Source organism: Muscardinus avellanarius, assembly GCF_963383645.1.
Source record: "Muscardinus avellanarius genome assembly, chromosome: 1".
Taxonomy (NCBI): Eukaryota; Metazoa; Chordata; class Mammalia; order Rodentia; family Gliridae; genus Muscardinus; species Muscardinus avellanarius.
Window position 1 is genome coordinate 28,888,998 of NC_137786.1, and position 13,238 is coordinate 28,902,235.

The 13,238-nt window shown below is 49.5% G+C and overlaps 1 protein-coding gene across 4 annotated transcripts in view; it reads left to right on the top strand.

Moving 5' to 3' along the window:
- Positions 1–483: 483 nt before the first annotated feature.
- Positions 484–13,238, top strand: part of NPR3 (natriuretic peptide receptor 3) — a gene marked incomplete at its 3' end in the record, with an annotated part of 96,365 nt that continues 83,610 nt past the window's right edge. For 2 of the 4 annotated variants that reach the window (XM_080700992.1, XM_080700993.1), the window contains exon 1: positions 484–591. Coding sequence is in view for 2 of the 4 variants with exons in the window: in XM_080700990.1 (XP_080557116.1) it covers positions 1,560–2,316 (757 nt within the window). Of the gene's footprint in view, positions 592–1,457; positions 2,317–13,238 lie in introns of those variants that run through there. The other 2 variants (XM_080700990.1, XM_080700991.1) reach the window with 1 other exon arrangement.

The following is a 13,238-nucleotide window of genomic DNA, read 5'->3' on the forward strand; positions in this document are numbered from 1 at the left end:
CAGCTGCGGTGCTGTGGCCACCGGGTCTCCAAAGTAGGACCTCCTTGGCGGCGCAGAGTCTGGAGCGCAGTGCCTCGCGCACTGGGGAGGAGAGGCGGTCGGATCTCGGGCGCTCGGTTTGGAGGGGAGCTGTCCGTACCCAGGAGATCCTCCGGGAAAAATTCTGGGGAGACAGTCCCTTTATTTAGTTGCCTGGTTTAGTTAACAAAGCCCCAGGGGCGGCTTAGGGATGGCTTTCAAGCTTTGTGACACCTCCAGAAGCCGAACCATTCGCTCGCTTTTGGGAGCAACAAGTTTCCCTTTTCTGCTCTCAGTGCGCGGGCAGAGGGTCGCGGCGCCAGAAAGCGGGGGCCCGCGCACCGAGGCGCCTCCAGGCGAACTGGCCTGGCCCAGAGGGAGGGCCCGGCGCCGGCCGGGGAAGGAAGGACCGGGGCAAAGCCGGGCTCCGCTGGACGCGCCAGGTGCGCAAACCAGGCTTCTGCACCCGGCCCTTGGTCCTGGTTCCTTGACCTTTCGCCGGCAGACCAGGAAGGTCAGGTGCCCGACCCAAGCCGGCTCATCCGGAGAAAATGTGGCCAGAGCAATAAAGAGGTGAGAGCGCGCGGGACCTACGGATTTTTGCACTAATCTATCAATTTCGAGAACCACTCCCTTTCCCCGGTCCCGCTGCTTTTTTTTTTTTTTCCACTGTGTGTGTGTGTGTGTGTGTGAGTGTGTGTGTGTGTGTTTGCTTGTGCACGCGCATTTCTTGACTTTCAAACACATTTCCTTTTCTTAAAGCCCGGAGCTGGAGGGAGAGGCGGGGATCGCCGAGGCGTGCCGCGCTCCCGCCGCACAGACCTGGGCGGTGCAGGCTCTAGGAAGGAGCCGAGCGCCTGCGGGCGTGAGGGTTAGGGGCTGGGGAGCGGCGGGCCGCGGAGGGGTGCGGGGAGGAGCCCTGATGTAAGAATGTTAATGAGCGGCTCCCCCAGCCCAGCCCCCACCCTTCCCCACCCCCACCCACCCCACCCGCTGGAAATACAAGCCCGGCCTTGGCGCGCCATGTGTGGTAACACGCTCAGCCGCTGCCACGCTATTTAAACGCGGGCTATGGATCCAGGAACCGACGCGAATCAATGAGATCAAACGCGAAGGAGATGCACCGTCAATTACAAGCACTTGGACAAGTCTAACTTTTTTTTTTCTTTTACAAATACGCTTGCAAAAGCAACCTTAGCAACGCCCAAATACGAAGACACCTCTAAGCAAAATAGCATATGCATAAAGGGAGGGCGACTATATATATTTATAAGTATATATATGTGTATTACAGACGCACAGGTTTACACTCGGTGAACTTTTTCTTTTCTTTTTCTTTCTTTTTTTTTAAATAACTAGTGACATTGCGGAGGACTCTTCTCTCTTATCTTCTGGCGCGTTAGGGGAGGGGGTATTCTGTTTCCTTGGAGCGCCCAAGGGGGCGCAGGGACCTCGGAAAGAAGAGTGGGGAGGAAAGAGGCAGGGTGGGTGGGGGGCCGAGCGCGAGCCGGCGGCGAGGGCCACCGCTTTCTGGCCGCAGGATGCAGTGCCCGCCGGGGCTCCGGTTCTCCGCGTGCGTCCTGCTCGGCTGGGCGTTGCTGGCGGGCGGCGCCGGGGGCGCTGGCGAAGGGGGCACGGGCCCGGGCGGCGGGCGCCGGGAGAGAGAGGCGCTGCCGCCCCAGAAGATTGAGGTCCTGGTGCTGTTGCCCCAGGACGACTCCTACTTGTTCTCGCTGGCCCGGGTGCGGCCGGCCATCGAGTACGCGCTGCGCAGCGTGGAGGGCAACCGGACCGGGAGGCGGCTCCTGCCGCCGGGCACCAGCTTCCAGGTGGCCTATGAGGACTCGGACTGCGGCAACCGCGCGCTCTTCAGCCTCGTGGACCGCGTGGCGGCGGCGCGGGGCGCCACGCCCGACCTCATCCTGGGGCCGGTGTGCGAGTACGCGGCGGCGCCCGTGGCCCGGCTGGCCTCGCACTGGGACCTGCCCATGCTGTCGGCCGGAGCCCTGGCCGCCGGCTTCCAACACAAGGACGCCGAGTACTCGCACCTCACGCGCGTGGCGCCTGCCTACGCCAAGATGGGCGAGATGATGCTCGCCCTGTTCCGCCACCACCACTGGAGCCGCGCCGCGCTCCTCTACAGCGACGACAAACTGGAGCGGAACTGTTACTTCACCCTCGAGGGGGTCCACGAGGTCTTCCAGGAGGAGGGTTTGCACACGTCCGCCTACAGTTTCGACGAGACCAAAGACTTGGACCTGGACGACATCCTGCGCTACATCCAGGCCAGTGAGCGAGGTGAGCAGGAGCGCGTCCCGGGCCCCGGGTCCCGGGTCCGGGTCCTAACCCCGCCGCTCCCCGCGGCTCCCCGCACTCGCTCCGGGCCTCCAGGGACCTCCCCGCGGCTCCCCGCACTCGGTCTGGTCCTCCAGGGACCTCCCCGCGGCTCCGGGCACTTGGTCCCATCCTCCAGGGAGCGCGCTTTCCCTGCGGCGCCCAGGCCCTCGGGAGGGCGCGCGGGGACTCTTCCGTGTGAGCTCTCATCTTTGAGGATCGCGGTGGCAGGGTGGATCTAGAGGGTCTTGGGGAAGTGCAGGAGCCCGATGACGGGCGTTTGAAGCCGCCCCCTGAGTGCCCAGGTCCTACAGGTGCTGCCGGACCACCTGAGGTTGTGTTCCTGGTTTCCTCTTGGAAGGTAGCGCGCCCCTGGTCATGGGGCTGGCGATCGGCGGCGCGCTACCTGCACCGGGCTCTGAAGCGTGCCCAGGCCGAAAGGACTCGTTACCCAGTCCCTTGCTGGTGTGCGCCCCCTTAGCGGAAGCGCCTTCGGACGCTTTTGCAGTCGCGCGTCGCCACTACCACAGACCCCAGGTCTTTTTCTTTTTCTTTTCTTTCTTTCTTTCTTTCTTTCTTTCTTTCTTTCTTTCTTTCTTTCTTTCTTTTTTTTTTTTTTAAAGGCGCATTGTTTGACTCTTCTCATTCCTTCCAGGGCCCCTCTAGTTCCTTATAAACAAGCTTCTGTAGTTTCCACCAAAAATGCCTGGCTGTGTCTGGACTCTAGTGACACTCATTTTTCCCGGGCGCTTTCAGCATCCGTGCCTAAAACATCCCAGAACTAGACTTGGCCAGAGCGTTGCCTGAAGAAGCGGGCATTGAATCTCTCTTCTATTTCCCCCACCCCAGCTCTCCGCGGGTCTCTAGGGGTTTGGAATACTACCCAAAGTGAACAGCTAAGGAGCTCAAGGCTGGGTATGGTGGCCGTGGCCGCAGCAGGGGGTGGCCGCGGAAAGGTCATTGCAGGCGCGGCCCATCTTACTGCAGGGAAAGGCGGGTGACAGCCCAGCATAGCGCGGTGGCCTCCTAGATGGGTGGCTTTGGGAACGCTCAACAATCGGGGAATCCCGCCCCTGCTCGTCCTGGGCGCGCACGCGCCTGGAGTGTCAGCGGTTCAGCCCAGTCAGAGCTCTCTGCAGCCCTGTGCCACCCGGTGAGACCCGAGGGGAGCGGGGCTGAGCCAGGCGCAGGTTTGGGCAGGATTTGGCGAGGCCGGGCACCTGGGCGCTGACTGTGGGAGACTGCGCAGCCGCAGGCCGCGAGCCCCACACAGGTGAGAGTGGCAAGAGCCCTTCGAGGGTGGCGAGGCAGCCATTCCCCTTTCCTACCAGGGTCACTACGGACTCAAAAGAACACACTCTTCCGAGCGCAGAGGCAGGAGGTGTCCACATTGGGTTGCCTGGCAAGTTTTAAGCCTTCGAGAACTCCAGGCTGTCTGCACCCAATCCCTGCCAGCTAGGCAGGCGGGGCGCGGGCTTTGCTGATTAAGAAAAAGGACATTTGTGTTCAAGAGCTGTGGGCTCCCCACGCCTGGGAGAGGAGCTCATATCTACTTCGCTCGCACTCCCAGTCCCCAGGTTACAGCAGCTTCCCGCAGACCTCTGGCTGCCCCCCCCCCCCACCTGCTTCTTCAGCACCCAGCAAGCTGCAAGTTGGAGACTTCCCAGGGCAGCAGAGAATGGGGATGTGTCCCCCAGAGAGAGACCCGCGGTTTGCAAACTCATCAGTGCTGCCTTCGCTGGGTTGTCCCCAGTGGTGTGGACCACAGCGCCAAGGCAGAGAGCATCTGCCTGCCCAGATGGATCCGATCCCAGCCTAGGGGCCTCCCTGTGATTGCAGGGGTTGGGGTTTGGGGGTGCCAATGGCTCAGGAAGGGCTACAGCACCTCAGGTTTCGGTTGCTGCCCTGTACCTATCCATCTCTATATAGATAAAGAGATAACATAAAATCTCAGAGCCTTGTAGATGTTCTCTGATCCCTTTTTTCCCTTCCAAGTTTGAGTTTAGTGGTGACAGTTTGGTGAGCTCACGTTTCTGTTTTACAAGTGAGACGGTTGCTTTCGGATGTTAAGATTCTTACTCTAGACCATATTTCCAAAAGTGACCAGACCTTCAGAAAAGTGAAATAAGTTTCTCTCCTAAGCTGTTCCTCTCTACCTCCCAAATCCCTTATTTTCAGGAGAGAAAGTTGCTTGGTGCAAACTCTCTCTGGGGATCTTCTAGTGAAGATCTAGTGCAGTTTGTGGCTGCTCACTGGCTGGCGAATCTGGTGCGGCTACTCAATTCTGTACCTGGGGCCCTTCAGGTGAAGAGGGGCTAGAGGGAACACCCACACATCTTTGGGGTGCTGGGAAGGTTCAATAAGCTAACACACAGAACCCCATAGAATGTGCCAGAACCATGCCAGACCCACACTAAGGGCTCCATAAATGTGTGGTTTGATCACAGTGGCTGGGATTTTACAGAGATACTACATATAATGATAATGATAGTGACCTTAACCCAGAAGGGGAAAAGAACCCTGGGCTAAACCCAGATACCTCCGGATCTGGTGTCTCAACTCAGCAGCTTTGTACAAGACGCTGAGCTTCCCTGAGTCCATGTCCTCCCATGTGACACGAGGATTTGGGGAGAATGAGGCCTCTTCAGACTGTTCAGTGCTTCTGATTTGTGCTCCCCCAAGGGCAAAACTGTAACCGACAGTATTTCAGCCTCTGGAAATTCCTTATTAAGCAGCATGAGCTAGAGTATGCTTTAGAGAGTTAATTTCCCTCCTCTTTTGGAGAAAACAATTTTACTACTTTCTTTTGGTACTTAAGTTCATCTTTTTGAAACCAAAATTATGAATTAGAAACCAAATTAGGAATATTTTAATATCTTTAATGGTCAACACTGACAGTGCCACCATCTCAAATAATAATACAACCAAATTTATACTTGGCTGTGTGCTCTATTTGTAGAAAGAAAAAGTAAAAAAAAGACAATTATTCTTTTACTTTAGGGATTTATTATCTAAGTCAATAATTTAAAAGGCTTTTTTCTCTCATGTCTTTAGCTGATATGAACAACATACACATACCCAAGTGCATATATATATACATATACATGCATATTTTTTTTGTGCACGTGTGTGTGTGTGTGTGTGTGGGTGTGTGTGTGTGTATGCGTGCTTGTGTGTATGTTACTGGGAATTGAACTCAGGACTATTTTACTTCTGCTACACCCTAGCCTTATTTTTTTTTTTTTTTAATTTTGAAACAGAGTCTCAATAAGTTGGTGAGGGCTGTGGTAAATTGCTGAGGGTGGTCTCAAACCTGTAGTCTTTCTATCTCAGCCTCCCAAGCACTGGGGTTATAGTCATGTACCACCATGCCTAGCTCAGCATTTATTATTATTATTATTATTATTATTATTATTATTATTATTATTATTATTGATACTGGGGTTCCTGGAAGCCCTTCTGCCTCCGGGCTATACTCCCAGACCTATTTTTACATTTTTATTTGGAAACAGGGTCCCTAAGCCAGCGTGCGCGGCTGGCTTCGAACCTGCGCGATCCTCCTGTCTCTGCCTCCCAAGCGCGGGGATTACAAGCGTGCGCCACCACGCCCGGCCATATGTTATTTTAAAATAATAATATTTATTTAAAGTAGACTCACTTATATGGATGACTACTGCCCCTAATAGTCCATATGTAATGATAAATTTATCTTTAAAAAGACAGAAATAGTTCTTTTCAAGCAATGAAAGTATGCCTTATAAAATGCAGAACTAGAAGTAGTCTACACACAAATGTTTTTCTATGAAGAACTGTAATTTGACACTCTTAGTTATTAATATGTCATCCGTTTGGGCCTGCATAATGACTGGAGAGGTAACAGTAATTAATCAATATAAGAATCATTTAAATTTTAGTAGTCCAGGACAAATAGCTGAGAGGCAAATGACTGAGCGATTGATCAACAGAGCTTTGTGAGCAAAGAACCCCCGATAACGCCGGGCGTGGTGGCGCACGCTTGTAATTCCCACGCTTGGGAGGCAGAGACAGGAGGATAGCACAGGTTCGAAGACAGCTGCGCTGGCTTAAGAGACCCTGTTTCCAAATTAAAAAAAAAAAAGTATAAAATAGGTCTGGGAGTGTAGCGCGGAGGTAGAAGGGTTTCCAGAAACCCCAGTACCACCAGAAAAGAAAAGAACCCTTGATAAGTGTAAAATAAGGCAGCGCTGCAGGCCGCACAGTAGAGATTGCACGGCCCTTTGCGGTGGCTGGCACTGGAGCAACAACAGTAAAGGTGTGATCTCTATTTAGTAAAAGACGCCCATCGCCAAGTAGTGGAGAAGCACCAGATACCTTATTTTGAAAGAAATTAGATTTTTATTTATTTTTTATTTATTTTTTTGTGGTACTGGGGGTGGAACCCAGAGGTTTTCTACCTCTGGTCTATCCTCCCAGACCTTTTTAATATTTTATTTGGAAACAGGGTCTCACTAAGTTGCTGAGAGCCTCACTAAGTAGCTGAAGCTGGCTTTGAACCCGCGCGATCCTCCTGTCTCAGCCTCCCAAGCGCGGGGATTACAAGCATGCGCCACCACGCCTGGCTTAGATTTTATTTTAACAAAATTAGTTATGCAGCTACATAGTTTAAAGTCAGAAAATTACACAAGACATATTAAGAAAACTTCTTGCTCCCATTTCCCATTTCTGATTTTCCAGAGGCAATCATTTTCAACTCTTGTAGCCTTGTTTGCAGGTCCACCCGCCCTCCCTCCCTTCCTTGCGTCCTTTCTCTCTTCCTATCTTGTACTAGGGATTGAACTCAGGGGCATTCTACCTCTGAGCTACACACCCAGCATTGTTGTTGTTATTGGTACTAGGGGTTGAACCCAGAGGTGTTCTATTTCCAAGCCACCCCCCACCACCATTTTCATCTTTATTTTGAAACAGGTTCTTGCTAAATTGCTGAGGGTGGCCTCAAACCTGCAATCCTCCTGTCTTAGCCTCCCAAGAACTAGGATTATGGGCATGTGCCACCACGCCCGGTCTATCTATCTATCTATCTATCTATCTATCTATCTATCTATTCTGTGGTATAGGGATGGAACACAGGGACAGTCTACCTCCAAGCTACAGCCAGCTTTTTATATTTTGTTATTTGGAAACAGGGTCTTACTAAGTTGTGGAGGGCCTCACTAAATTGCTGAGGTTGGCTTCAAACCTTCTATCCTCCTGTCTCAGCCTCCCAAGTACTGGGATTACAAACATGAATCACCATGCCCAGCTTTTTTATTTTTGTTTTTATTTTCCATGTTGAAATAAAGTCTCAAAGCCGGGCGTGGTGGCGCACGCTTGTAATCCCCGCGCTTGGGAGGCTGAGACAGGAGGATCGCACAGGTTCGAGGCCAGCCTCAGCTACTTAGTGAGGCTTTCAGCAACTTAGTGAGACCCTGTTTCCAAATAATATATAAAAAAGGTCTGGGAGTATAGCCCGGAGGTAGAAAGCCTCTGGGTTCTACCCCCAGTACCACCAAAAAATAAAAAAAATAAAACCCCATGAAATAAAGTCTCATAAGGTTGTTGGAGGCTCCTGCGAAGTTGAGGTTGGACTTGAACCTACAATTCTCTCATCTCTGAAAAGTTTTCTCAAATGATTTCTTTGATGATTTTATCCCTTTCCTCCTTTTTCTTATTTTTTATTTCTAGAAAGTTTTTTCTTATTTAGGTGTTAGACTTAATGGCTTGATCTTCCACTTTCCTTCTATTTATCACCATTTAAAAAAATAATTCTGCTTGTTTAGAATTTTTTTGGTATTTCTTTCCAAATTACAATTGAGTTTTGCCTTTTCATTTCTGTTACCACATTTCCATTTGCAGGCGTGTGCACTTTGCTTTACCTCCATGTCGTAACATCCCCCTTTCCCTTCTAAGTTTAGACTGAAATAGAACATGATCCGTAAGTCAGATGGAAAATATCCTCTTTATTATTATCAAAACTGATTGGAGAACATGGATTTGGATATGTTGCCAATAAGGCTTGCTTACTATTACTCCCTCCCAGAATTAGGCAGGCTCACCCACTAAGTCACAGTCAGCACCTTTCAGCTCTAAGTCGCTCATACGTACTGAGCGACAGAAGTCACCCAAGAAGCGTGCTCCCTGGGTAGACACAGCTCAAAAAGGAAGGAAGAGGACAGCGCCCAGTGTGCCCAGTGCTTTCTTCCAGAGTCAGCAAACAGACTGTTCACCCCCTTCCTCCTGTTGGGGGAGGGAGGATAAATGGGGGCTCCTCATGAGGAGACATGTTAACCTAGTACAGGCTGCTGCAGATGAGCTCGGGGAAGGCTACCCCTCATAACCTGTGTGCGACCTGGGATGATCTTAGTTTTCTGAATGGACATCCAGAACTGCCCTTTGGCATTTGACCTCCGTGCCTTTTCTGGATTGACTCTTGTTGACGCTGCTCCGTTGTAACAGCAAAGGGGTGACGTGTAAAAGGGCGGCTCCAGATGTGCATCCAGAGAACTGCGAGCATTCCAGGCTGCATACTTGGGGTAGGGGCCGGCCTTTGCCTTTTTGCTGCTCTTAGAGTGACTGCAGGAAAGGGCTGCAGTGGCGGGAGCTGCTCATAGAGGACAGTATGGAAACCAGATGAGGAAGGACGGCAGGGGACATCGCGAGGTAGAACCAAGCAGGAGGCGGCTTCTTGACCGGCCTCCACTGGGGCAGTTGGTAGGAACAGCCCATGCTGGTCTCTCTGTAAATCTTACTGATTCTTGGTGAGTGCTGGGAGCTTAGTCTGTTTCTCCTGAGTAAGCCACACATCTCTCATACTCCTCTGCATACTTTCCAAGAGCTCTACTCACATCAGTCCCTGCCTCTGTGCTTGCTATCATATTTGATTTATAGTTATTATATAAAGTGATGAAACATGAATAGGAAGAGATACATTGTATGAGCTATTTTAACAAAAAACATTTTCTTTTTTTCTTTCTTTCTTTCTTTTTTTGGTGGTACTGGGGTTCCTGGAAGCCCTTCTACCTCTGGGCTACACTCCCAGACCTATTTTTACATTTTTGGAAACGGGGTCTCCTAAGCTAGCGTGGGCAGCTGGCTTCAAACCTGCGCGATCCTCCTGTCTCTGCCTCCCAAGCACGGGGATTACAAGCATGCGCCACCACGCCCGGCTTCTTCTTCTTTTTTTTTTTTTAGGTACTGGGGATGGAATCCAGAGGCATTCTACCTCTGAGCCTTATTTTTTATTCTTTATTTCGATACAGAGTCTCACTGAGTTGCAAAGGGTCTCACTAAGTAGTAGCTGAGGCTGTCCTCGAACTGCGATCCTCCTGTCTCAGCCTCCCAAATGATGGGATTACAAGCGTGCACCACCACTCCTGGCTCTAACAAAAACAATTTTAAACATTTTGATGGATCATGTAAAGACAAATTGCTAAAAAGACTTGCTGTTCAATTAGATCCAAATGAGACAGCCGTAACAGGTTGAGGGGAACATTGTAAATATGTTGGATCCTGCCCTCTGACTACTTTCTCAGTGTCCTTAAGTGCTTGCTTCGGTTCTAACTGAAACTAAGATGGTCATGTGCACTCTGAGCTTGTTTTATTCAAGAAAGACAGTGCTCTGCCTACAAACTTGGAAATTAGGATTTCCTCGTGAGAGTAAACCACATAGTCAACATGGTAAGGTGGAGAGTAATAAAAGTCTACGTAGGTAGACAAATGCTCTCTATGATGCTCTTCGTCAAGGGAGTGGGTGCTAACATTTAAAGAAGGGCTGTGTCCATCAGAAGGGCTTGCAGTGGGGCTGATGGGGAGGGAGGGAGGGAGATGCCAGGAATGAAAAAGTAGGAGAAATGTCACAGAGGTCAGTGTTGGGCAGAGCGCATCTGGGGCTTAAGGAAGTGTCTGCTTTGGCCCTGGGGCACTCCTGTTCAGTCCTGGGCCAGGCATATCTATCATATGGATGTTTAAGTCTATCAGTGCCTGGTGCCCCTGGATCCCTGGATCTTCCAGCTACCCTCCCTGATTCTGATTTTATCCTCACTAACATCGTACTGCTTATAATTTGGCTTCCCAGGGCACAAGGGACACCAATACAAATGTATTCACAACCATTCGGGTCCCCGTGGAACTTAAGTGATCTTCAGCTTAATCTATAGAAACCTTATAGATATAAATAAATGGAAACCTGCTCCTAAGTGATAACTGTCTAAAGGCTGGCAGAATCGGGTTCTGCTAGTGGAGAGCTAGACCTTGGACTATGAATAGCTGATCAAGAGACAATAAGGGCTTCTTGGTGCACGGCTGGCTAGAACTTTCTAGATCCTTCTGGAGATACTCCCTGTTGGAGTTCACACTTTTAAAACTTGTCCAGCCTTGGCTCTTTGTTGGCTGTTTTGTGGGACACCCTGGCTCTGTGTGTGTGTGTGTGTGTGTGTGTGTGTGTGTGTGTGTGTGTGTGTTTAACTTGTTTTTATTGAAAGGGCCAGATTCAATTGAGAGCTAAAACAGAGCTACGTCAGAATGAATAACAACAGATGTCTATGAGAGCTTCCTTATTGAGGTGTCTTGGTATCTGATTATTTATTTCAAATATCTAACTCTATTTCCAAGCACAAGCGAGACCTACTCCCACAGTTGCAGGTCTTTAGAAGTTTTGTATTGTTTTCGAAGCTTGTTCTCTTAAGGCTTTTAAGCACTGTACAAGGAGCTCTTTTGTAGTAAGAGATGCCAGTTAAGGCGTGCAGTAAAAGACAAATCGGCAAGAACCTGGCCGTGCACACAGGCCGCCAAGGCTGCTCAGGCACCACCTGCAATGACTTCTGTGTCTTTCAGCACCCATGCTTTTACGGAGACCTTACACAACTTGGAGGGCTGGCACACGTTGCTTTAATGAGGTTTACAGCGCCCAGGTCTCTGCGGATCCCTCCTCTTTACCGTGTGTGTGTGGATGCAGCAAGTAGGGCGGTGCAGATCATGGGCCTGGGGGCCATCAGCAGTGACTGGTTGGACAGTGGCGAAGTCCCCACTTTGCGCCAGCCCGTACCACTCCTAGGTGCAGGCGACAGTCTTCTGGAGCGCTTAAAGACTCTCAGATCTGATGGTGTGGCTATAAATGGAGAGGGCATGGGGGAGGGAACTTGGGATCTTAACTGCTGCCTCTGTATTTGAGGCACTCTGAGAACAGCGTCTTCAAGTGCAGACAGCAGAACGCCTGTGGCACTGCCCGCATCCTCCAATTTGCCAGAGGAATGTTCTCTGCAGCCGTGAGTCTGATTTGTTAGGAAAACCTACTTACCATGCTAAGTATGAAAAGCAGTTGACACTCTCCCCTGTCTTATGCTGGGAAAATCTGTTGATTTATTTGATATATTTTTATTTTTTACAAAAACTTTTATTTTGAAATAGTTTTATTTCAAAACTATTAGAAAGATGTAAGAAAATATAAAGAACCTCTGTACAGCCTTCACCCAAATTTTCACCAGTTGTTAATATTTTACCATGTTTGCTTTTTCATTCCAAATTGTCTCCCTTCTCTTTTTCTCTATTATCTATCTATCTATCTATCTACCATCTCTCTGTCTATCATCTGTCTATCACATACAGAGATAATACTATCTTTCTATGAATCATTTGAGAATAAGTTCAGGATCCTCCTCCTCCTCCTCCTCCTCCTCCTCTTCCTCCTCCTCCTCCTCCTCTTTCTCCTGCTCATGTTGGGGATGGAACTTGGCCTCACACATGCTATGAAAGTGTGAGCTACACTTCTTAGCCTAGAATCATGTTTCTTGACTCTTTAACACTTAAGAGTGTATTTCCTAAGAACAAAGATGTTCACTTACATAACTACAGTATAGTCATGACAACCAATAGCTGGGTGTGTGTGTGTGTGTGTGTGTGTGTGTGTGTGTGTGTGTGTTACTGGGAATTGGGCCCAGGGCCATACTACCTCTGAGCTACACCCCAAAACCTATTTTATTTTATTTTGTTTATTTTTATTTTTATTTTTTGGTGGTACTGGGGTTCCTGGAAGCCCTTCTACCTCCGGGCTACACTCCCAGACCTATTTTATACATTTTTTATATTTGGAAACAGGGTCTCTTAAGCCAGCGCGGCTGGCTTCGAACCTGGGTGATCCTCCTGTCTCCACTTCCCAAGTGCGGGGATTACAAGCGTGAGCCACCACACCCGGCTATTTTTTTGTTTTGAAACAGGGTCTTACTGAGTTGCTGAGGGCCTCGCTAAGTTGCTGAGGCTGGCAGTGAACCTGTCTGTCTCAGCCTCCCAAACACACTGGGATTATAAGTGTGTGCCACAACACCCTGCAAACAACAACTTTAATGCCAGCAGAATTCCATTATTTAGTTTACAGACCTTAGTCAGATGCCACCAGCTTTCTCAGTAATGCCCTTTATAGTAAAACTTTCACTTATTTTTTAAGGTCCAGAATCCAGTTGACTATCACATATTGCATTCCAATTTCTTTTTGGCTCTTTTTCATGAAATTGACCATTTTAAAGAGCCTGGGCCACTTACTGGACAGACTGTCCCCCAAGCTGAGTTTGTGGCTGCTTGCTCTCCCCTGGTGCAGGCTTCCCATTGTCCTTTGTATGTCCCACCAGGAGGCGGGCCAGTCTATGTGCCCAGGGTTGGTGACGTTGGCTCCCACCATGTGCTATGGAGGGGTCCACTAGGTTGACTTCAGTGGAGTTACTATTTTTTTCTTCTTTGTAGTACCCCCTTATCTGTGGTTTTACTCTCTGAGTTTTTAGTTACCTGTGATCTAAAAATATTACATGGAAAATTTCAGAAATGAATAATTCAAGAGTTCCAAATACTTTGATTACAGTATGTTGTTATGATTGTTCTATTTA